General features: G+C 45.4%; 2 protein-coding genes across 6 annotated transcripts in view; one reads left to right on the forward strand and one right to left on the reverse strand.

Annotated features, from left to right (window-relative positions):
* ZFP92 (zinc finger protein 92 homolog (mouse)) overlaps positions 1-23075 on the reverse strand; it is a 49963-nt gene extending 26888 nt beyond the window's left edge. For 4 of the 5 annotated variants that reach the window (XM_046940135.1, XM_046940140.1, XM_046940134.1 and 1 more), the window contains exons 1-3: positions 22625-23075; positions 14319-14390; positions 12778-13058 (exon numbers count right to left, since the gene is read on the reverse strand). The gene's annotated coding sequence lies outside the window, so the exon portion shown is untranslated. Of the gene's footprint in view, positions 1-9508; positions 9609-12777; positions 13059-14318; positions 14391-22624 lie in introns of all 5 variants that reach the window. The other variant, XM_046940133.1, reaches the window with a different exon arrangement.
* Positions 11938-23320, forward strand: LOC396098 (B6.1). The gene is made up of 6 exons (NM_205182.2): positions 11938-12051; positions 12865-13143; positions 15749-15997; positions 19130-19267; positions 19842-19961; positions 21534-23320. The coding sequence occupies exons 1-6, from the start codon at positions 11991-11993 to the stop codon at positions 21692-21694; spliced, it is 1008 nt and encodes a 335-aa protein (NP_990513.2). The 5' UTR covers positions 11938-11990; the 3' UTR covers positions 21695-23320.

The raw sequence follows: 23320 nt of genomic DNA on the forward strand, positions 1-23320 counted from the left end.
AGGCAAACCATGCGCTCAGAGCAGCAGTGTTATTCAACATACACACACACACACAAGCATCCATTTTAGATAATTGCCATAAGCAGGAAGCAGAAACTCCCTAAGCAAGTGCACTATTACTTACTGACCCTCGAGAGATGGCAAACTGCCAAAAAGGAAAGAGAAGGAACATGCCGCTGGTGGATTTGATAGGCAGTCCCAGCAGGGCCTCCCCTGCTTTATGGTGCACTTTTCCTCTCTCCCCCCAACACAGCTTCTCTCCTGCTTTTATTCTTCCCATGGTCTGCAGGGTTTTTTCCACTTGCACACTGTACCCGCATGGCTAACGCGTGATACAGAGCCCAAGTGGAACACCTGCTTGCAAAACAAGTCTTTGCAAAAACAAGATAAATTACCAAGGTCAGCTCTCTCTACAAAACAAGATATTTGCAGCAACAGCCACAAATATCAGTTCCCTTTAAACTGTCAGAATACTTTGTTCCATTCCCAGGATCATTCTTCAGTCAGGGCCTTTATGAACCCGACACACCAGTCTAAATCTCCCCTCTTTTAGTTTGAAACCACTGTCCTATCACAGCAGACACTTCGAAAGAGTCTGTCCCCGTCTTTCTTACAGCCCTCCTTTAGACACTGAAAGGCTGCTCTCAGGTCTCCCCAGGGCCTTCTCTTCTCCAAGCTGAATAGCCCCAGCTCTCTCAGCCTGTCCTCATAGCGGGAGTGTTCCATTCCTTGGACCATTTCTGTGGCCCTCCTCTGGAGGCGCTCCAACAAGTCCATGTCTCTCCTGTACTGAGGATTCCACATGTGGATGCAACACTCCAGGTGAGGTCTCACCAGCTCAGAGTAGAGGGCAGGTTCACCTCCCTTGCCTGATGATCATGCCACTTTTGATTCAGCCTAGGAGGACACACTTTGCTTTCCGGGCCGCGAGGGCACATTGCTGGCTCATGTTCAGCTTGCCATCCACTGGTATTCCTAAGTCCTTTTCAGCAGGGCTGTGCTCTATCCTTTCATCTCCCAGCTTGTACTGATAGTGGAGGTTGCTACAACCCAGGTGCAAGGTCTTGCAATTGGCTGTGTTGAACTTCATGAGTCTCTCCTGGGCCCACTGCTCAAACCTGTCTAGGTCTCTCTGGATGGCATCCAATCTCTCAGGCATATCAGATACACCACTCAGCTTGTTGTCATCCACAAGCTTGATGAGGGTGTACTTGATACCACTGTCGATGTTGTTGATGAAAGTATTAAGCAGCATTGGTTCCAGTACTGACTTGAAGGACACCAGGTGTCCCTCATCTCCATTCGGACCTGGAGCCGTTGACCATAACTCTCTGGGTACAATTTCACTAACAGTTCCTTGTCCACTGAAAAGTCCACCCATCAAATCTATATCTTTCCAATTCAGAGTGAAGAATGTTCACGTCTAAGGCCTTAGTGCAGTCTAGATAGATGAAATCAGCGGCTCTTGCCTTGTCCACTGATGCAGTTACGCCATCATAGAAGGCCACTAGGTTGTCCAAGTAGGACTTGCCCTTTGTGAAGCCATGCTTGACCTTTCAAATCACTCCTCTTTCTTCCATATGCCTTAGCATGGCTTTGAGGAGGATCTGTTCCATCCCTGCGCAGAGGTGAGACTGACAGGTTTTAGTACTAGGTAAGATGAGTTGGTATGTGTCACTGTATTACAAAAAAGTATAGAAGAAGAAGTTACTGAAGAGCTGGTGCCCAGTAACTAAACATTTTGTTACTTCGTGAATGCTTGTGCTTATGGTAAGGCAGAATTTCCCAATCAAAGGTAAGGAACAGGGGCAGCAGCACTAGAATGTGTGCCCATGGCTAGCTGTATGAACCATGCATAAAATGCATGTACTGAAGTCATGGAAAACAGCTCATTTTTTTTCAAATAGATTTCCCCTAAAAATTACTTTTTACAGAAGCAGTAACCACAGTTCTCAAAGTGACCTTCTCACAGATCCCTGGACAATGATCTTTAGTAAAGGATTATCTTGAAATATCCAGTTTATTAAGTATTAACACAGTCACAGAAGTTTTGCAGTCTTCCATACTTTTGCTTTGTAATTATCTGTGTTATGGACCAGTCAGAAGGACCATGCAGAACAAAATGCTGTGTGCCATTAGTGGAAGTTGCTCAACAGTGCAGCAGCTTGCCTCAGAGGGGTATGGCTTAAGTCTGCTCAGTAGGTGAAACGATAGCCTAGGTTTGCCACTCCTATGGGGAACCTTGGCAACCGTAATTAAATCTCTCACTAATAACGGAGAGAATTAATGCAATTGAGAAATGTAAAGATGGATTCCCTAGTGCTGCCATCTGGGTATGCTGGTCATGCTGGGATGAGTTTGGATCATTCTTGAAGAATTAGTGAAAGAAGAGGGGGAGGAATATTACAAAGGGCCAAGGCCCATGGACAGTGTGAAGTAGTCCTAGGTCACTTGATTTGAGGATGGAGAATTTGAGAATAGTTCAGCGACTACTGAAAATGCACACTTCTTCACCCAGGATCACTGGATAAACAAGTTATTTAGGCCAACATCCTGCTCAGGTAGGGTCAGCTATGAGCCTCATACACTGCAGTGACCACTGAGGAATAGCAGGGCTATTCAGGCAAGGGCTGTGGACAGGCAAGGGCTGTGCACTGTTGCTGTAGACACTGAAGCAGCACCTGTTATTTCCCAACACTTCCATTAAGAGGTTGAAGACTCAGCACACAGCTGTTTTCTTTTCTTTTCTCTTTTGTGAATGCATGTGTACTTAGTAAAGACATTAAGAACTCTTTGTTTATAAGTCTGTTCACCTGTAGTGATTTACACTAAGTATCAGTGAGAGTAAATTAGATTGATTGGATCCATTCTGATCCATATGGTATCTCTTCTGTGATCATTGGCTTGCTGTTTATTGGTAGTAGTAAGGAAATGATTAAAGACAGCAAGATATTCCTTTGCATCTTCTTCACTCTAAAGGCACATCAGATAGATTTGTGGTAGTGTAACTGCTGATGAGCTGACATCATCTGAGAACAATTGACGTTCCCCCATCTTTTCTTTCCAGTTTATGCAGTGAACCCTTGTTTTGGTAAGCCTTGTTTATATGTTGTCATTTGGTTTCTCAGTAACATTCTATATGTGGGATGGACAGTTAGTCCACTCAAATCATATCTGAGAGTATATTATTTCCAGCATAACTCTGTGTGTACTGTGTTGGGTTTTAGGTGCATGTAATCAGCTCTTGGGGAAACAGGATAAGTGAAGCAAGAAGAACAACCAGTTTAATTCACTGCATCACAATTTGTGTTTGAAGGGGCCTGACTCTGTAGGGGGCCTGTTCTAGGAAAAAGCAGATGACCTCCCATGCAATTGGTTACAACACCCAAAGGGTGTAAGCATGGTATGATGGGAAAGAGGTAAAATGGATCGGAGCTCTTGTGTAAAGTGAGCATTGTCCTCAGTTACATTTGTGCTATGGTAGAACACAACAGCTGGGATACAGTGTGACCTGCCTATAGTGACCCCAGTTTTGCCTAAATTACAGAGACCTGTGACCTGGCTCACTTAAAGTGTACCAGTTTGTTAGGTCATTCCTTGTGTTGGGTGGATAGCTTTGAAGACTTTGAAAAAGGAGGTCCTGACTGCAGTAGACAGCTGAGACAGGCAAAGAGGATCTGAGATGAGTAGAGAGGATTGAAGGAAGTATGCTGTCAAGAAATATGATGTATCTGGTTATCTCCTTTACAAAAGAGGCTTTCAACTACATGTGTAAGGTAGATTTAAAAGTCTTAAGAATAGTGTTTCGTTGTGCTGTGTTGAGTGTCTGAGAGAGTTACTTTTATCCCTCCATCACATTTCTTGTGGCATATAAAAGAATTTTTAACAACCTATAAATGATGCCTCTACGATACAGTAAGGAACTGAGAGTCTTTTAACTGAAATGTGAAAATGCATACTATCACTGTCCACGATTGAGTTTTCCATTGCTTTTTTGAATAACATCAGTAAGTGATGAAATATATTTTTGCAAATAAGTCTCATCTTGGATTTAGGCAAAAAATCTAAGTGGTTGATTTCTCAAGCTGTCATTTTTAGAATTGACAAATGACAACTTGTTGCCTTTTTCTTTCCCCGTGATTTTTAAGTCTGGAGAGATCCCTAGCTCCAAAACTCTAGTGAATACAGAGAGTTTCAGTCTCCAGTGAGATAAAAATAAATGAATAGAAACAAGGGCTCCAGAGAAAAGAACCAGACGTGAGTATCAGTTTGATCTGTGTACCTCTCAGTATCCAGAGAGTGCTTTAAGGTTGTCAGTGTCATTAGAAATTCACTTTTGAGTGTGAACCTCCGTAAGTATAACTGTCCACACATGCAAGTGATCAGAAGTACTGCTGTAGAGGACTGGAAAGTACAAGGTAGAAATCCCAGCAGTCCATATTCTTAATCTTTCAAAATGTGAAAGTCAGTCTCGTGGTGACCTTCCTGAGTTTCAGAAGGCTTAGGTCTGCCTGTACTTCTGTTGCAAAGCAAACTCTGTCGCGGTGTAGTTTGGACCTATTCAGGGACTACTCCATTAGAGGAGAACTGGGCATTAGGGTGTTCTGCCCTCCTCCATATTAAGAGTTGATCCGGTTTGCTCTGCCATAAGATAAATAATCAGCCCTGAAGGCCATGTTTGCACTTTCTGAAAAAGTTACTCCAGATTTTCAGGATACGCAGGAATTATCTAGTCTTAAAAGGCCATATTTATTTTGCTGTCTTGGCCTCAACCAGGTGCTACCTTGTTAAAGAGTCACAAAGACCTTTCTACTTGCTTTTCTGTTTCAACTTTGCATGCTGAAGCTCTGACTCCCCTCCCCCCCTCCCCCCCCCCCCCCCCCCCAAAAAAAAAAATGCTTTTCAACCTCATTCAGTTTGTAGACTCCTACGTTGTTTCCAGTGGACAAAGAATTTCAATCTTTGGACTCTCTTTTTTTCTATATGGTTTGACATGAGCCAGCAGTGTGTACTTGCAGCCCAGAAGGCCAACAGTATCCTGGGCTGCATCAAAAGAAGGGTGGCCACCAAGAAGAGGCAGGGGATTGCCCCCTCTGCTCTGCCCTTGTGAAGCCCCTTTCAACCTGAGCCATTCTATGAGATCATAATCTAGATTTGCTAAGCACTTGGAGTTGCAGTAGGAAGTTAGATGGGCTGGATTTTTATTATTATTATTATTATTTGATCAAAGAATATATATATATATATATGCTATTTAAAAGAAACAACTTAAAGTTCTTAGATGCTGTAATTTGCTCCTGTTTTGCTGGCCTTTGTCTCCATTCTGTACTGTGTCAAAATATTTTTCTTAAACTATCCTTGTATTAACTTCTTTGTAACCGCAGTAGATGTAAGGCTTAGACATTGCTAAGTGAACTCTGCTGCAAAATTTTAGCTTATGAGATCTCTTTGTGTTTGTAAGAATGTAAGTAAACTGAAGATAGCAATATAAATAAAATGACCCAGTTCATCTTCCAACATGGGGGATTTTGCCATCTTGATTTTACCACACCAAAATGAACCAACACAAAGTAAGAACAATCAGGAGAAGATGAAGAGGATGGCCTGATACTTGAGGAGCGAGTGTGTGACTGCAGGAAACTCTGTTTGACGGGAGCTGAGAACCTCTGTTGGAGATGACTTTGTCTGTTACCTAAGAGCAGGGTAGGCAAAGAATAGTGAGCAGGGGACATTGACAGTTACTCGATAGCAGCCTCAAAGCAGGGCTCAGGTGACACTGACCAGAGACTAAAATTGGTCTGAGGCTTGTAAGTGATGTTAGAAATGAACAGAAACAGTTGACCTGCAGCAACTTGTGGCAACTTGGATCCTAATGTGACCTATTCACAGAAACAGACCTTTCTCTAACCCCAATGAAACTGGCCAAAGCCTACCACCTAAGGGTATTGTGCTTACAGTCCTCTATTTGGATGTTCAGTCAGCCAAGTCCTGATTCTGTACCAGAGAAGGATGTGGGTGTCCTGGTGGACAATGTGTTGGCCATGAGCCAACAGTGTGCCCCCGTGGCCAAGAATGCCAGTGGTATCCTGGGGTGCATTAAAAAGAGCACAGCCAGCCGGTTGAGGGAGGTTTTCCTCCTCCTCTATTCTGCCCCAGGGAGGCACATCTGAAGTACTGTGTCCAGTTCTGGGCTCCCCAGTTCAGAAAAGACAGATGTTCTAGAGAGAGTCCAGTAGAGGACTACAAAGATGATTAGGGCACTGGAACATCTCCTGTACAAGGAAATGCTGAGAGACCTGGATCTGTTCAATCTGGAGAAGGCTGAGAGGGGATCTCCTTACTGTTTATTAATATCTAAAGAATGGGAGGCAAGTGGATGGGGCCAGGCTCTCTTCAGTGGTGTGCAGCAACAGAACAAGGGACAACAGGCACAAATTGAAGCACAGAAAGCTCCATACAAACACGAGGAAGAGCTTCTTTACTGTGACAGTGACAGAGACTGGGACAGGCTGCCCAGAGAGGTGGTGGAATCTCTTCCTCTGGAGATACTCAAGACACACCTGGACGCTTTTCTGTGTGAGCTGCTGTAGGGAGCTGCTTCAGCTGGGCGTTGGTCTCAGTAATCTCCAGAGGTCCCTTCCAACCCCCACAATTCTGTGACTGAACCCATACGTTCCAACAGCTCAGCAATACGTATTTTTTCAAAGCAAACACAAAATATTTCACCATGCATAGAGTGGCACTAAATATGAATTGTGAATCGTGCAATCTCTGTCAATTATTCCACAGATAAACTTGTCTTCCTATGATCGCCATGGGTCAAAGTAGGACAGCTATGTCAGAGAAACTGTATGTGATCACTACACTTGACCTGGGAAACTGGGAAGTAGGGTGATGGGTGAACACTGAGATGGGATGACAGGCAATAGCTGATGCTAGAACCTATGGCAGCAGAATTGATGCCTTCACCAGTGGTATCCTGAGCCTGTGTCCTGAGCAGTGTGTGTGAGAAGGCTGAGAGGATGTGGCAGCAGTGTTCTGACAGGGTGATGCACTACTCTGCTGTTGGACTGTTCACCTGGAACGCAGCACTGGGTGTACTCCAGTGCCCTGAGAGCACAGTGCCTCCTCTGCGTGCCTGCTGCTAGGTTCTCAGATCTGCCCAGGTCTCTCCTTGTATGGCTGCTCAGCAGTTGTGGAGCTGGGGGTTGCAGGTGGTTGGGGATGAATTTAAGATGCTAATCCTGGTGCTGGCTGATGGCTGGGGAAAAGTGTTAGGTACTCACTGATACAACAGGAGGGAGAAGGTGTAAGAATGGTGGCAGCTGTTAATGAGCAGAAGTCTGATTTCCTTCTGTAACCCTGAAGAGCTGGAGGGAAAAGCTTGTGTATGTGACAAACACCTGGATTTTAACTTGTCAGAAATGAGAGCTTAAAATCTCTCTCCAGCTGGCCATTTCCATACTTTGATGACATGGGACTTCTCTGCTGTGCATTACAGGGCATATCTGCTCTCCAAGAGTGTACAATATGCATCAGATAAAAATACTACTGTATGTTTTCTACTTGGTTTATTTTGAACAGAGAGTTTCTGCAGATTAAATCTCCCACTTGCTCTTGGTTACTGTGAAGAATCTTGTCTCCTTTGCCCCTTCAGCATCCTCCATGCCATGTGCTGTTACTTGGATGGTTTATTTTAGACAGGACAGCAGCATCTGGTTCAGTGGGTCTCAGACTGCCTCAGCATTGCATAGCAGAAGTGAATGCTGTGACAGGAAGCATGAGACAAGGGCCAGTGGTGTGTGTCTCACAGAGATGTATCTGAGGTATGGCAGACTTTCTGCTGGAGATCCCCTTGCTCTTTCTTTGTGCCTCAGCATGCTCATCTGTACAGGTTTATTTCATTTTGTCAGCATTGTCCTTAAGCCCTTAACATGACAAAGTCCTCATCTGTGTTTAGAGGATGAAGATGTTTCTTTCATTCCCTTGGCAAGATGAAGGTGAAAGTATCCGTGTATGCTATGAACAAGAGATGGTTCCCTTGGGCCCTCTTCACCAGCTTCTCCACAAGGATGTTGTGGGGGACGGTGTCAAAGGCTTTACTGAAGTCCAGGTAGACCACATTGACAACCTTACCTTCATCCACTAAGCGGGTCACCTTGTCATAGAATGAAATCAGGTTTGTCAGACAGGATCTACCTGTCTGACAACTCATAAACTTCATAAACTCATGCTGACTGGGCCTGATCCTCTGGTTGACCTTTAACTGGTCCTCCCATTCCATAACCTTCCTCAGCACCGAGGTGAGACTGATAGATCTGTAGCTCCCAGGATCATCTTTCCAGCCCTTTTTGAAGATGGGCATTGCATTTGCCAGTCTCCAGTCCGCCGGGACATCCCCGGTTAGCCAGGACTGCCAAAGAATGATGGAGAGTGGCTTGGCAACCACATCCGCCAATTCCCTCAGCACTCTAGGGTGCAGTCCATCTGGCCCCATGGACTTGTGAGCATCCAGCTTTTGGAGCAGGTCCAAAACCATCTCATCATGGATCATGCAGAGCCTATTCTGTTTCCCATCCCTATCTACCAGTGCAGGGGGCTGTGTGCCCAGGGAGTAACAAGTCTTACTATTAAAGACTGAGGTAAAGAAGGCATTAAGTACCTCAGCCTTATCCTGATCCTTGGTCACCAAGTTGCCCTCAGTGTCCAACAAGGGATGAAGATTCTCCCTAGCCCTCCTCTTGCTGTTGATGTATTTATAGAAGTATTTATTGTTGTCCTTAGTGGCCAAGTTCAGTTCTAGCTGGGCTTTGGCTTTTCTAATTTTCTCCCTGAATTGAAGCCCTTTAGTTTGTTCAGCACAGATCAGAGGAGCTGAGGGGAGGCCACATGGCGACTGCAGTCCCTCAGGAGGGGAGTGGAGGGGCAGCGCTGAGCTCTGCTCTCTGTGACAGTGACAGGGCCCGAGGGAACAGCTTGGAGCTGTGTCAGGGGAAGGGCAGCTGAGGGTTAGGGAAAGGGTCTGCAGCAGAGGGCGGTGGGCATGGAACGGGCTGCCCAGGGCAGTGGGCACGGCCCTGAGAGCCAGAGTTCAGGAAGTGTTTGGACATTGTTGTCAGACATAGGGTTTGAATTTTGGGTGGTCCTGTGTGGTGCCAAGAGTTGGACTCGATCCTTATGGGTCCCTTACAACCCAGCGTACTCTGTGATTCTGCTATGCTCACCCTACGGTTTCAAGGGCCCTGCTGACTTCCAGAAGCAGCTCAGGCCTGCAGAGCCGGCCACAAGCACCACCGCAGCCGCTGCGCCTATTTGGTGTTTCTGTGCAGTGAGGCTCTGGCACTCAGCTCTGCTGCTTTGCTACGTGTGAAGGCAGGCTGTGTGCATTTGTAACAGTAAAAATAGGTGCACTGCAGGCGGTCACCGGCCTATTTAAAGGCAGGTGTGGGAGTTAAGATGAACACGTTTTCTTCATAGTGCTTCACAGCATGTTTCCTGCTTTACTTACTCGCTTAGGCTTCTCAGTCTCCTGTGCTCTGTGAGGGCCTCATGCCATGTAGGGAACTGGTCTCCTTCCTCAGTGAAGTGATTAACAGTGCTGCTAGTGGCTGAAAGGACAAAATGGCCCTCTGAGCCTGCAGCTCACCACCCAGTGAGAAACAGTTTTAGTTTGCCTACCAACTGCGAGTTACTTCATTTTTCCTTCTACTTGTGGTTTCTGTTAAGCCCCACAAGGTGTTTTTTGTCAGAGAACTTTGCATCTTCACATAAGAAGGGGAAGTATCTTCCCCAGCAGTTCTGTGGTGTTGTGAACATTCATTAGTTGATGTTAGACAAGATTAAACACTAACTTCAAAAAATACCTTATGCATAGAATTTGGGAGGGTTGATGTTAAGAAACTGCTGATGGATGGCAGCACAGACAGTGCATGTGCTGTCATCTTCATGCTGGCTGTGAGCTCGCTCTCCTGGCTGGCAAGGGTGTTGGGGGACAGAAGGAGCCTAATGGGACTTCACATCCCATGTGATGTATGGGGCGCTAGCACTCAGAAATATTGAACTCATAAATGTACTCATTTGCCCTGGAGTCACTGTGAGAGAGACTAAATGCTGGACACCGCAATGTCACCGTCATGCAGAGTGTCTTCTGTAACAACGGAGCTACAGCAGAAAGGCCATATTTTTCTTTCATTTTACTGCAAATCTGTAAGTGAGCTCTGCAAGGTTGCAATCACTGACTAGAGGAGAAGTTGAACACTTGCTGGATTGTGCATTAGGTGGGCATCCTGTTTTTTTTTAATTATTTTTTATTTTTTTGAGGTTCTGAGCTTTTTTGGGGGCACTGGTACGAAGTGACCCTCGTGTCACCCTCATGTCAGTGAGCCATCCTTTTTGCCTCCTGCCTCCACCGCAGCACTGCACCCTGAAGTTCAACCAGCTCACCCTTCCAATGTGAAGGTGAAATGAAGCAGGACGCAAACATCCAAGGCAGGTGGCTGGCCCCCATCTTGCAGCAGCATTTGGAAAGACAATTTCTTTAAGTAATTACAGTTGCGGAGAAGGAAACGAAAGTGTTTCTTTAAATACTTGTCTCTCTCCCCTGTCCCCTGCATGCCTGCAAGTGTCTAAAGACTCACTTCACTGCTTTTCTCAGAGAAGGCTATTTCTGTCGCATCGTAGATCAATTTAGGACTGTCCTATGTATGTACGGTAAAGATAAGATGATGCTGTGGTAGCTCTGAGTGAACTTGTAGATCTCAGACACTAAGAGCAGGAGGGAGATTTCACTGTCATTGCCAAGGAGTCAGAGGGACCGCTGGCTGAAATGAGGAATTATCGAGCAAAGATAAATTGTTTGAATAATAGTACAGATTGCAATGCAAGGGCTTTAACCATTTCTTGGAAGCACGCTTATACAAAGAGCTGGACTTTGGGGAGCTTCCTTAACTTAACAGGCTGTTTAAGTCCAGAACCAGCACAACAGCATTAGAGCCGCAGCTGCATCCTGAACTCCTGTCACTGTTGTTCCCAAGCACGTCTGCTAAGTGTGTCTGAAAAAAAAATCCAGATCTTTGGCTCTCATGCTGTGGCAGTTCCTGCTGCCTTGCTTGTGTAATCAGCCTCTGCACTCTGTGTAAAACACGAGTGAACTTCAAATCATCTCGATGAGGGTGAACCAGGTGACTGACATAGTTGCACTCAGGTGCTGTGGATAACCAGCTCCCAGTGGTTCTTCAGAATTGGCTTTTCAGTCTAATTTCTAGGAGCAGTGCTCCAAATAGAGCCAGAATGGCTTTCAAGTTGTATTCAGTCTAGTTCTGCAATGCAAGTTTGCGTCCCATAGCCTGTATTCTGCAACTGGGACAGTAGTACAGAGCCCTGCCTTGCCTCACAGGTGCCATCATGCCTCTGGAAGAGCCTTGCGAAGTTCAGGCTAGTAGAATAGCTTTTCTATGTAGAGGAACAGCCTCCTCTCAAACCTTCCTGCTGGTGAGGCACTTGGTAAGTGACAGTCATTGGCACTGCAGAAAATCAGCCTATCTGCATGCTCGGTGCTTTATCTGGCTGGCTGGATTCCTCTTCCCTTTGTGGGGGATGAAAGAAATAGGTGTTTCCCCTTTGCCTTGTCTCTGCATTTGGGTCTTCTGAAATGGGGTATGCTGACCAGGGGAGCCTTCTCCTCCCCTCACCTCTCAGTCCTGTTCTCATGCCTGCAACTAGCTCCAAGGTGTGGGACTTTGCAAAGCACACCGCAGCTTGTGTTGGTTCAGTCTGAGTTCAGTCAACCACAACCTTGCAGGTCTATTTTGAACAATTATTCAGTCTGTCCAGTATGGGGTTTTGTATGGGGTCTCTTTTCTTTCTTTTTTTCTTTTCTTTTTTTTTTTTTTTTTTCAATCTGGCTTCTGACATCATTTCCTGAATGCTATATTCACTGAGCTCTGTAGCCAGATCGTCTTCTCTGCATACGATGCAAGGAGCTCTTTAAAATGGATTTCAACTCTCCTTTTATTCTGCAGTGTTTGCTGGTGATAACAACTGTTACTGATGGTAAGTAGGATTTTTCTTTATGAGGCTGTGGTATAGATTTGCCTAGATGAGCTGACACCTTAATTTTAGTCTAAGATCTTTTAGGGCTCTACCAGATTTCTACAGATCAAGTAGTCTAACTGCTAATGCATGAAGGGTGCAGCTAGACCAGAGTAGGTATTTATTATTAATCTTGTTATTACTTTAGTACTCTAGTGATAACTAACAATATAGTATTTTCTCAGTGCACTGTGTCTGCAAAAGCGTGTCAATGGAGAACATAAGGTCCTGGTATGCAGAATGCTGTTTGAAGGAACTGGAGAGCAGTGTGGTCCTGTTCCTGCCATTTACCCATCTGGGATTTGAGTGCAGGAACTTAATCATGTGCAGGGATACTATGAGACTTCGTCAAACTACCGCTGCGACAGCTTTCCTTTGTTACCCAAATGAAGCTGTGCAAGCAGCAATTGTTTCCGATACCATCTGCACCGAACCCATGGCACTGATGCCCTTTCTCTGTACATAATCTCAGTGATCAGGGAGGGTGATAGAGGACCATGTAAAATTTGGGAAAAGACCTGCTGTTGAGACGTCTGTAGCAATATGCACTGTGTGTGCATGATCCTAATGGTACCTGAGGAAAAAGCTAGCCTTTATAGAAAGCATACTGTCACCCTTTCTACTCTTCTGATTTTTGATTCCTGGTGTCCCCAGTCCATCACTAGGGGTGGGTCTGTATTGTCTTACCTGGGCTTTCACCTTTGAGGGAGGCTTCTGAGGATGAATGGATGGATGTGCCAAGCTCACTGCCCGCATTCTGTGTTCTCCTTCCAGGCTCTGCTACCATGATTGGTGCGCTCAGCGGCAGCTCAGCAAAGTTTCCCCTAGGAGTTGAAAACTTACAGAATGTCCTCAAAATGAGCTGGAAGAATAGTAACTGTTCCACGGCTGTGGTCGATGATACTTTGTTGGCCGAGTGTCACCCTTCTTCCAAGAGATGTCTGAAACTGGAGAATGGCTCTTTAGTGCTGAGGAGGGTGGAAAAAGAGGATGAAGGAAACTATGAGTTTTTTTTCAACGATACCAAAGTACTCTTTACACTGGAAGTATTTGGTAAGTGGCCCTGTTAGCTACAAGTAGCTTGTGAACATGTGAGCCTGGCTGAAAACTGCTGACTTGAATTTCTTTCTAAAAGACCTCTTGAGCTTTTAGGAGCTAGAAGTACCTCTGGAGCAGCAGGCACAGCTTTTTTAAGTCTCAGGGAGCAGTAACGATGGATGTAAGCTCAAGGATGCTTTCATATCTATGCTGTCGGTCTGTTGAGCCTTCCTTCCAGGAGCCAGTAAGTTGAGCTACAGGCTATTTCCCCCTGATGTAAGTGACAATAGCATGAGGTGTTTGTAAAGCTGAGTCTACCGTACATAGACATGCAGCTGGAGATTTCAGTCTACTTCCAGAACAATATTCCTGATGGCTCTCATGAATAGACTACTTCATGTAGTCAAGAAATGGTAGTGAAAGAGTCCAAATGCGATTTTCTGGTTCTGTCATCTGAAATCAATGAAGAAAACTGTCTAACTCCAATGCAGTGTTAGAAAGCAACATTCCTTTATTCCTCACGATACGCACCAAGCGATCTGACAAGCAAGCACACCCTCTCAGAGTTCAGGTTCTACATTTCAACTGTTAAGACATACATATGCAGTACATTGACACAGATATTCACTCTTTTTCAAGGACGCATTAATATATGCTCATGTCCCTTTGGGCATTCTCAGTGGTGTCTTGGGTGGTCGAGTGCCCACCTACTTTTTCCTCATTTTTTCAGCATCTGCTTCATCACTGAGACCTTTTGGCTAACTTTCAGCTGCTTCTCCCCAGTTTGGAAAATTTCCCTTGCTTATTAGGCCATAGAGAACAACTTTTAAAACCATACACATAGAATCCAAGGAAGATGGAAGATGTCGTTGCATCTTTTGAGGCAAAAGTATTCTGTTATGACTGCAGTGCTTCTTATGAGGCAAAATCATTGAGGAAAAAGATAAAAGTATTCTATTATGTCCTCAGTGCAAAATTGAGGTAAACAAGACTGTTCACCCACTGAAGTTGAAATGGAAAGTTTTAGAACTATCACTCATGGATTCCTTTTGCTAGACTAATATATTGGTTCTTAAACTAGTGTACTACTCCCTTTTGCTAAACAAACCAACTTATATCAGTTCTCAGGTGTCCACTAGTAGCTTGGAGATCAGCATTATCTGTGTAAAGGCCATCAGAAGATAACTTACCTTGCCAGTCTTCCTGATATTACCTCTTTGGCCTCAGAATTCCTGCTTCCCTTCCTTTGTCTGGTCATCTATCTGTGAAGTGACAAGATGGAAATGAGATCACTTTGATGCAGAACCCAGCTAGCTGCTTCATTTCGTACAGAGAAGGCTTGAACAGGTTCAGCCCCTTGCTGAATAGCGCTCTAGATAGCCAGGGACCATGGGTCCGGTCCTAATCTCCACTGTTCCTTTTACATACCTTTCACTTACACAGGTTTCTAAGAGAAACTGAAGTGCATGAAAATGTAATGAAAATGTCAAAGCAAAGTGATCTCAGTGAAGACAGATGAATCTTACACCATTCAAGTGCAAATGAGTAGAACTGTCACGGAGTAGGTCAAGGATGTGACTTCTTGGCAAAAAAAGATCGTGGGCTGAAAGTATGCAAATATTGCCAAGCATCCTGGTTTTAACCTCTATTTCAATGAATTTACTCTGGGAACTTTTGTCTCCTCCTTGTGTTCTGTTGCCACATAGCAATGAAATTCTTTCCCTAACTTCTAAGGTATTTCTGGAGGTAGTGAATTTAGGCTGAAGATGATGTCATAGTTGAGGAAGACGATTTCTGAACTCGCTTACATGGATGTTTGCATAGATATTCACACCAACCCTACTGGGTTGGAAGGGACCTCAAGGATCACGAATCTCCAACCCCCCCGCCACAGGCAGGGCCACCAACCTCCACATTTAATTCTAGACCAGGCTGCCCAGATCACCTCCAGTGACGGGGCATCCACAACCTCTCTGGGCTACTGTCATAAAACCATACAACCTGTCTGTATGTATTTGCAGCGTGGCAGATGTAGGAAGTAGGCTGGTTCCTTGCAGTAGACTAAAGAGAAATTCAGTGGTGTATTCTTTCAGTTTAAATTGTCCTGGTCTGTGTTGTTCTAACTACAAGTGTCTGGCGTTGACACCTACCTTGAGCATGGTTAGTACCAATTCCTCTCTAAAACAGAAGCAGATACAGTAACAGCAAAAGTACAGACCTCTGGCCAACGAGAAGGCTGACTCTCCTCTGAAGCTATAATGGGTATAATCAATTACCTATTCATTATATAGGAAGCCTCTGGCCAGCAGAAGCTTAGCGTGCCCTCAGATGATGGTCTTCTGTTGCTATCATTTTCACTTTCAACAAGGAAAATAAAGAGGTGCCATATTTTTAGGGTGTCCCCAAAATGTTGACCAAGTGTCACCAGTAGGGATGGGTGGGTGCTGTCAAGGGCTGGGATCTAGCAATTGAAGAGTCTGGTTACTTAGTGATGTGCTCCCTGGCTAACAGTGAATGTGGTGGGAGCCCTCCTGGTAGCGGGGAGCTCTCAGTTACTGCTGAGTCTGCTCATCATCTCTCTTCCCTCTCCATTCCCCATTGCCCTGTGCTACGTGACCAGAGCCGATCATTGATGCCCGGTGCTTCCCCAATGGAACTGCAGACTTAACTTGCAACGTGTACAGCAACGAGAACATGACATTTGAGTGGAAGCTGAACAACTCTTGGCCGAATGCCAACGGGGCTTGTGTTAAGGATGGTGGGAAGAAGGTTCGTCTGGAGAAAACTGTGCCTGGGGAATTTGTATGTAAGGTTACATACAACAATGACTTTGTGTGGACTAGGCCCATTGTGCTCTCCTGCAGCTATGGTGAGTAATGCCAGTGCCAGAAAACGTCTCTTTTGGTCCTTTGCAATGGGAATTGAAGGTGTTGTTGCTATTGGTATGAAAACAAAGTCTCCTGTCCTTGGGCAGCTGACTTCCAGCCTTACCACACCCTCCCTTAGAAAGCATCCCCTTGACTTCCTTCTCTTACACTGTCTCAGACTGAACCTACAGTTACAGACAGGATGAAAGCTACTTCAGCAGTTCCTTTGACCCAAACATGCTGCAAGGAAGGGTCTCTGTATCTCTGTTTTTCTGCTTACAATTACAGGGCTCTTACATTCTCGGCCATGCCAATTTTGAAACAATTTTCTTGCTCTGACATTCACCCATAACCCTGACTACCTTCCAGATTATCCAGCATCCCTTGAAAAAACCTTCTGCTAATTTGGCCCTGTTGCTGCTGGACTCAGCTGAGTTGTTTTGCTTCATCTTTTCTCTGCTTGTCTAGAACAACTACACAAAGATTTATCACACTCTACAAATACTTCCATCAACCTCATGTTATCAGAGGTGCAGTGATGGTGTAAGTCATTTACTTTTTTAAAAGAAAAAAAAGTAAATATATATGTTTTTTCCTCTCCGTGTCCCCTGCTTGTGTATGCTTCTCTGTGAGGATACTGTGACTTCACCCGTCTGCAAGCTCTTCATAAATGCCCAGTGATCTGACTGAATGAGACTATAGTTAAATTAGGTAGTAAGTATGGATCCTAGGACTACTAGAACCTCATGATGCAAAACACTGGTCAGTGTTGTAAACTGACTTTTAATAACAACCAACCTGATTAGGTATCACTGATGGAGATGCAAGTGAATGGCTTTTGCAATGAAGGTGGTCATAATGTTTTTTACTAATTTAGCCATAAGTAATTTAACCAAGCTTAATGAAATTGTACCATGCAGCAGTACCTAGTCTTTTGGAAAACCATCTGAAAAGCTGTAACTGCAGGCAGATCAAGTACTGCCTTTTCTTATATGGCTGGTGTAGAGTTGGTATGAAAGCAAAAATACTGACCTGAGCCCTGCATCATGCGTTCTGGCATTCCACAGAACTTCTGTGGTCTTTTTGTGCCTTATCATGTTGGAGGTATGAGCCTGCCTGTACAAATATGGCATTAGCGATTGTGCAGCAGCCATCCTAACTTTGTCCAGCTGAACTGACCTAAGGTTGTTCAGCACAGACAAACACAAGTTAATAGAGACACTGAGGAACAAGAAGGCAAACAGCCAGAGCCACAAGCCTTGTGATAAGTCACACGAGTGCTGACACCTACTGTTGTTTGTTCTGGGTAGCTGCCCAGTCCCCTGGGTCGGATATCAGTTCCTCTTTTCCTCTGCAGCAGCCCATGGGGGAATTTGCTCATACTGGGATGAACATGTATTGGGAAGGGCATGAGAACAAGGAAATAGCAGCAATTCTACCTTTTCTTTTCCCCCCACCAAATGCAGCCACATTGATAAGAAGTGGTCTAGAGCCATAATGTTTACTAGAAAAATGAAAATAAATGATCTCATGTTTGAGAGCTGCTCCGGAAGTAATGCCTCCTATTTTACTATGTTGGCTGCCAACATCAGAAGCAAATGGTGGTATGGCAGTAGAGGTTGAACCTTCCCACCAATATCCCATTACACGTTGTTACCCTGTGACAGATGGCGAAGTTGTGTCACTGAATTCCTCCATGTGGAAAAAATGGCACTTATTGATCTTCACCACTTGCTGAATGGTTCTGGGGACCAAACAGTGGATGTGAGCACACTGAGACAGTGGGTGGTGCGTTTCAGCAGTGGCAACAGCAACAGTGGATCACTACTGCTGGTGCAGATATTTATGAGTGCGGCATGCAGGCTCTCATTCACTGTCGGTGAAAATGCACAGCTAATGGTGGTGACTATATTGAAAAGCAGTGTTTTGTAGCTCTCTGAAATAATGTTATTGTGCTCTTTGTATTTATTATAGTTTCCATGGAAATACACAGGAGGCATTACTTTCGGAGCAACCTACATAAATGAATTAAGGACTAACTCATTTTATGGGTTATTATTTGCTCCAGGCAAAGGGCTAAACACAGTTTTCTAACTTCAGATACAGGATCTATGTAAAAGCACTCATTTGGGCAACCTGTTGGCTGATGAAATTCATTTTGAGTTCCTGTTACTACAAAACAATTTGGCAGAAATACTATAACATTCCCAGGTGCGGGAGGGCTGTGATCATAGAGGATCTAAAACAAATGTATCAGAAGTTATCAAATCAACATACATAGAATGATCTCATTATTTATGCTTTAGTACTACGTTTGCTTTATTTCTGATTTTTAACATCATACTTTGTCTCAGAAAGACCTTTTGAACAAATGGCAAATTTGTAGGAAAAATATTCAGGATTATTTTCAACATGTACCTACGCTTTCTGACAGTATTCTCTTGGGTTTTCATCCAAATGGAAATAAAATGATCAGGGCAATTATTTCTCATTTGCTTTAAGTTTAATTTTGAGATTAGACTTTTAAAAATGTGATAACTGTTCCTAAAGAGACTGGAATGAACAGACCAAAGCCAACTACTTTCAGACTGTGTGATTTCATGCACAAATGCTTACAATTGCTTCTACCATCTGCCCAATAATGTGGATGTAGTGTGTCCTGGAACATCTGAAGCACTTCCTGGTCTTCAGGGATACTGGTCTCACATGCAAATCCCAGGAGCAGCATAGACTGTGTGGCCCTTCTTTCAACAGGAGATGCTAGCTAAGGTCTCCCTCCTCTTCTGGGCTGCCCATTTTCATAAAACTTCTTGAAATGTATTATCTCTCAAACTACCACCTTCTCTGTTAAATTTGATTGAAGCTTGTGGATGATCTGAGATGTTATTGTTTGGAGTAGGCAGAAATAGATCTTGTGGTTGGTTGCGCAAGCTTCTTAGTGGAAAAAAACTCCATACCATAATTAAATGATGTGACATGTACGATGGTGTGCCGCAGTTCATAAGTTCTCTCACATGCTTGATCCAAACCAAAGCAACAGTGAAGCCCATATGTCCTCATCTGTCTATGGAGATCCACCACTGGGGATAAAGAGGCTTGCCCACTCTGGTAATTATAATTCTGTCCTCTTGCAGGAGACCTTCTGCAGTACCCGTGGTTCATCTACATCTTGGCAGGATGTGCAGGGGCTGCGGCCATCCTGGTGGCTGTTGTGTCCTCACTCATCTGTTGCTGCATGAGGAGGAAGCACAAGTTTATCCCCGTACCCTCAGGTGAGTGGGGATTCCTAATTGCCAGAAGGGTCTCCCAGAGAACTGTGTGTGCAAGCTGGGGCTGAAACTGCCTCGGTATGAAATGGCTTCACCTTGGTGGGTGCTGCTTTTCCACCCAGTTCTCCCTGGCCCAGCGGAGCAGAAACCTACTCACTGATAGGCAACTCGTATGCCCAGCGTGGTCCTTGGAGAAAGCCTTGCTTTTCCCTGTTTCAACTCGCATGTGCTGTCCATAAACAAGCACAGCAAAACCTCTTCTATGGGCAAGAAAGCTGAACCTTGCTTGGGTCTGATGTGAAGGGACCTGAAGACTTCTGCTGGCTGTAGTTTGCCAGCACCTGTCCTCAGCTGCTCTCTGCCCATACCCGGTGAGGTCACCCCAAGCTGTGATCCCACCAGCATGACCATGCTGGTCTCTGGCAAGTCGGCAGTGGCCCTCTGTCCTTGGCATCTGTTTGCTCTGGGAGTGGAGCCAGGGCTTTGTGAGGAGGAGGCTTCAGTGTATTGGTGACCTGGCCTCTTGCTGGGATGTGCGGGACCTCTTTTCTTCAGGCCTCTGGTTTTGGCTTTACAGATGAAGAAAAGGATGATGGAATAACAATGTCGGTGGTGTCCAGTGAAGGTGTGAAGAGCCCCCCCAATGGAGACCATGTGGAGGCTCAAGCTGCCCAGATCGCCTGCCCTCCAATGCCAGGTGGGCCCAGTGACATGTTTTACATCAGACAGCCTGCTGGAGAGGGTAAAGGACAAAACGGGTGCATGTGGCTGCTGGGCAGGAGCTGACTGAAGGGGAGGCCCAGGTGCCACATCCTGTCTATGCCATAGATGGTGCAGCAGGGCACCTGTACAGCACCCATGCTATGCTCCTACACAGGGGTAGCTCCTCCTTCACCCAGCAGCGAGATGGAGCAGTAGCCATCCCATCAGCATCCCACAGAGGGTACAAGTTGCAGACTTTGTGCTGGTGTCTGCAAAGTTCAAATTAATCTCTAAAAAAAACAGCAGCCTCACTCCAAAGTAGCAGCTTTCCTGCAGTTTTTATCACCTCTCTCTGTTCTCTACAGTTGCTTTTTTATAAGAATCAGCACTGTTTTAATAGGCCTTGTCCTTGGGACAGCATCTACCAATAGGGACATGGTAGAATCACCATCCCTGGAGGTGTTCAAGAACCATGTAGATGTGGCACTGAGGGACGTGGTTAGTGGGCATGGTGGGGTTGGGTTGGTGGTTGGACTGGGTGATCTTAGTGATCTTTTCCAGCCTTAATGATTCTATGCTGTAAACAGAGCTAAACCCCTTCAGTCAGAGGCTTATGTATCTCCTTAAACTGAGACTAAAGTGCAGTACAACAGCATTTTAAACCCTTGGGAAAAAAAAAAAAGAAAAAAAAAAGAAAAAGAATGAAACCCCAGAGATTTAGCACAGCGTGGTCAAGAGAACACAGTGATAAAACTCCTTCAGAAATTTCCAGTGGGCATTTGATATCAATACTCTGCTTTCTGCATCGGGACACCTTCACGTTTGTGTAACAAACATGAATGCTGGCAACACCTTCTGCAGTAATGCATCGGCAGCTGAAGTAGGGCCAGAAGAGGTATCACACATCTGAGCAGCATTACATAGGTCATATATATGTGAGCTCTGCTACCGTTGTTCTTCACTGCACTGCACAAAGCATCTCACCCGCTCAGTTATACTTTCAATCCTTAGATGCTTCTTTGCCCTGCCTTCAATTTATTAAAAACATTTATTAAAGAAGCATCATCCTTGAATGACTACTAACAAAGCATTTGTTAATATAGGGCAAGAAAAAAAAGATGTGATTCAGATAATTGCTTAATAATAATATCTTAAGTAGAATTTATTTTGTCTAAAAAAAAATCCTCAGTCTTAGCTTGACTAACAAAGCATCCCATATTTAATTTCTCTACAAATTAGTAACAGCAGAATTGCATGTGAAAAGTATTAAGGTGAGAATATATTAAATCTGTGTACTTTTAGGCAGCTTTTATGGTTCAAAAGTAACTGAGCAGATTTGGCTTTGGTGTCTTGGGCTGCTGGGCTCCAAGAGCTTTCAGCACCAACGTATCTTACAGAGAAACCATGATGAACAGCAATAAATGAGTGGTTATGAAGCATATTGAAATTAGGCTTGTAGAAGCCTGGGGAGGGGGCAGCTGGTAGAAGTGGAGCTTGAGAGAAAACCTTTTCTGCAGGGATGAATGTTGTGCATACGTGTATGAGTCACTTCTTCCTTCTTTTCCAGACGCTGCCCGACCTGATTCGGGCATAGTGCCCCAGCCCATGGTGGAAGAAAATTTCCCAGTGGCAGTAGAGCCTGGGGAAATGCCAGACCCAGAGATGATAGCTGACGTGGAAAGCCAGGAAAACGCTTCGAACTGTTTCCCTGACCCAATTGATAACTGATGTGACACGCTCACTGTTCCGCCCTGTCCTGAGTCCCGTGACACCCATCCTTTGCATCCCATAGTCTTGCTGTAAGAATTGGTCTGAAAAAATTTAGCAGGGGGAAGACGTGATGTGTCAGGTCTGCTAAGCTCATTTACAGGGAAAAAAAAAAAATACATGTGGCTTCAGGACCTTGGGCTGGTAGGTTCAGTAGAAGAATTGGGCAGCTCTCTGGTGCTTAGCTTGCTAGCAGACATTGCATACTCTGACACTGCATAGCAGACAATGCAGTTACTCTGTGGAGCCCTGAGGACACCTGGCATCAAATGCCTCCTGGTTTCTGCTCGCTCCGTGCCTCCCATCTTTGCCAGCCAGTGGCTCCTGCAAGGGGCAGGTGGGACAGGTAGATGTGGCAGCACGCCAGTCCCAGGGGGAAACAAGGAACCACCAGAGATCTCCTGAGAAAGTCTCTTATCAGGAGAGGCACTGGCACAGGATGCCCAGAGGAGCTGTGGATGCTCCATCCCCAGAGGTCTTCGAGGCCAGGCTGGATGGGGCCCTGGGCAGTCTGAGCTGGTGGGGGCAGCCCTAACCCCCCAGCAGGGCTTTAAGGTCCCTTCTAACCCAAGCCATTCTGTAATTCTATAATTTCAAAGCATTTTTTTTTCATGGGCCCTGCAAGAAAGACTGACCAAGGCTTCAGCAAAGTGTCTGCTACGCTAGGTGTTAATCTGAACTGCTGCTCCAGACCCCACCGGTACCTTCAACCAGAGAGTAACTGCTCAGGGTGCCAGAGCTCCAAAAGCTCTGTTGCCAGCTCCCTTGCCTTCAGCAGGAGAATGCCTGCAGCTTGGACGCATTCATTTTGGCAGAAATATTGATTATAATGCCGGCATCGTTCATCAGCGCAAGCATTAGTGCCTTTAGTGTAATGGTTTAGCTACTCACCGCAAGCTGACTGAGCCAGCCATCTGCCTGTGCACGCAGGCTTCCTCAGTGCTGCGCTGTCTGCACAGGCAGCCACAATTCGCAGTCCCTCCGGCAGTCCTTGCTGCAATGTGCATCTCGGTGCCAGGCGGAGGGACCCTCCTGGGCCCCTCCGTGCATGCACACGGCAAGGCTGTGCGCTGGTGCTGCCCAGAGGTGGGCTGTGCTGCGCGTTGTTGGCTTGCTCTGCCCGCCGCCTCAAAGACTTCTGGATCTCGTGTGCCGTGCTGGCAGCGATTCAGCCCAGCTCTGCTTTTTAAGGATGCCGGAGGAATCAGATTTTTTCCGTGGTAAGAGGGAGATGATGATTTCTCTTACGGTGCTGCGCCGTCTCCTTTCAGTACCAACATTCCCCGAAGGCCACGAGCTGAGTGAGAGCTGGGTGACAAAGCGTGTGGCTCAGGCTGTCTCTGCAATGACACGTGCTGCTGGTTTCCTTTGCTGCCCCTGCTCGAGGGGCCGTCCGACAGCAGCAGGTCAAGGTTGTGTGCTGCGGTGAGCAAAGTGCATACACTTCCTGTAGCTCTGTGTGCTCGTGCCCAGCTTCTGTTCTCTTACGGTTGGTTTTGTTGGTTTTGGTGTTTTGGTTGTTTTTTTTTTTCCATTTTCCCTGCAATGGTTTTGTTTTTCGTTCCTAATAAAAAGGTGTGTTTTCTA

Source organism: Gallus gallus, chromosome 1 (genome assembly GCF_016699485.2).
Source record: "Gallus gallus isolate bGalGal1 chromosome 1, bGalGal1.mat.broiler.GRCg7b, whole genome shotgun sequence".
NCBI lineage: Eukaryota > Metazoa > Chordata > Aves > Galliformes > Phasianidae > Gallus > Gallus gallus.

Bases quoted from the DNA above. Each gene is read 5' to 3' on its own strand.
- LOC396098 (NM_205182.2), top strand. From the start codon at position 11,991: ATGGATTTCAACTCTCCTTTTATTCTGCAGTGTTTGCTGGTGATAACA. The intron at 12,052-12,864 runs GTAAGTAGGATT...TTCTCCTTCCAG, and splicing joins GATAACAACTGTTACTGATG to GCTCTGCTACCATGATTGGT. The intron at 15,998-19,129 runs GTGAGTAATGCC...GTCCTCTTGCAG, and splicing joins TGTGCTCTCCTGCAGCTATG to GAGACCTTCTGCAGTACCCG.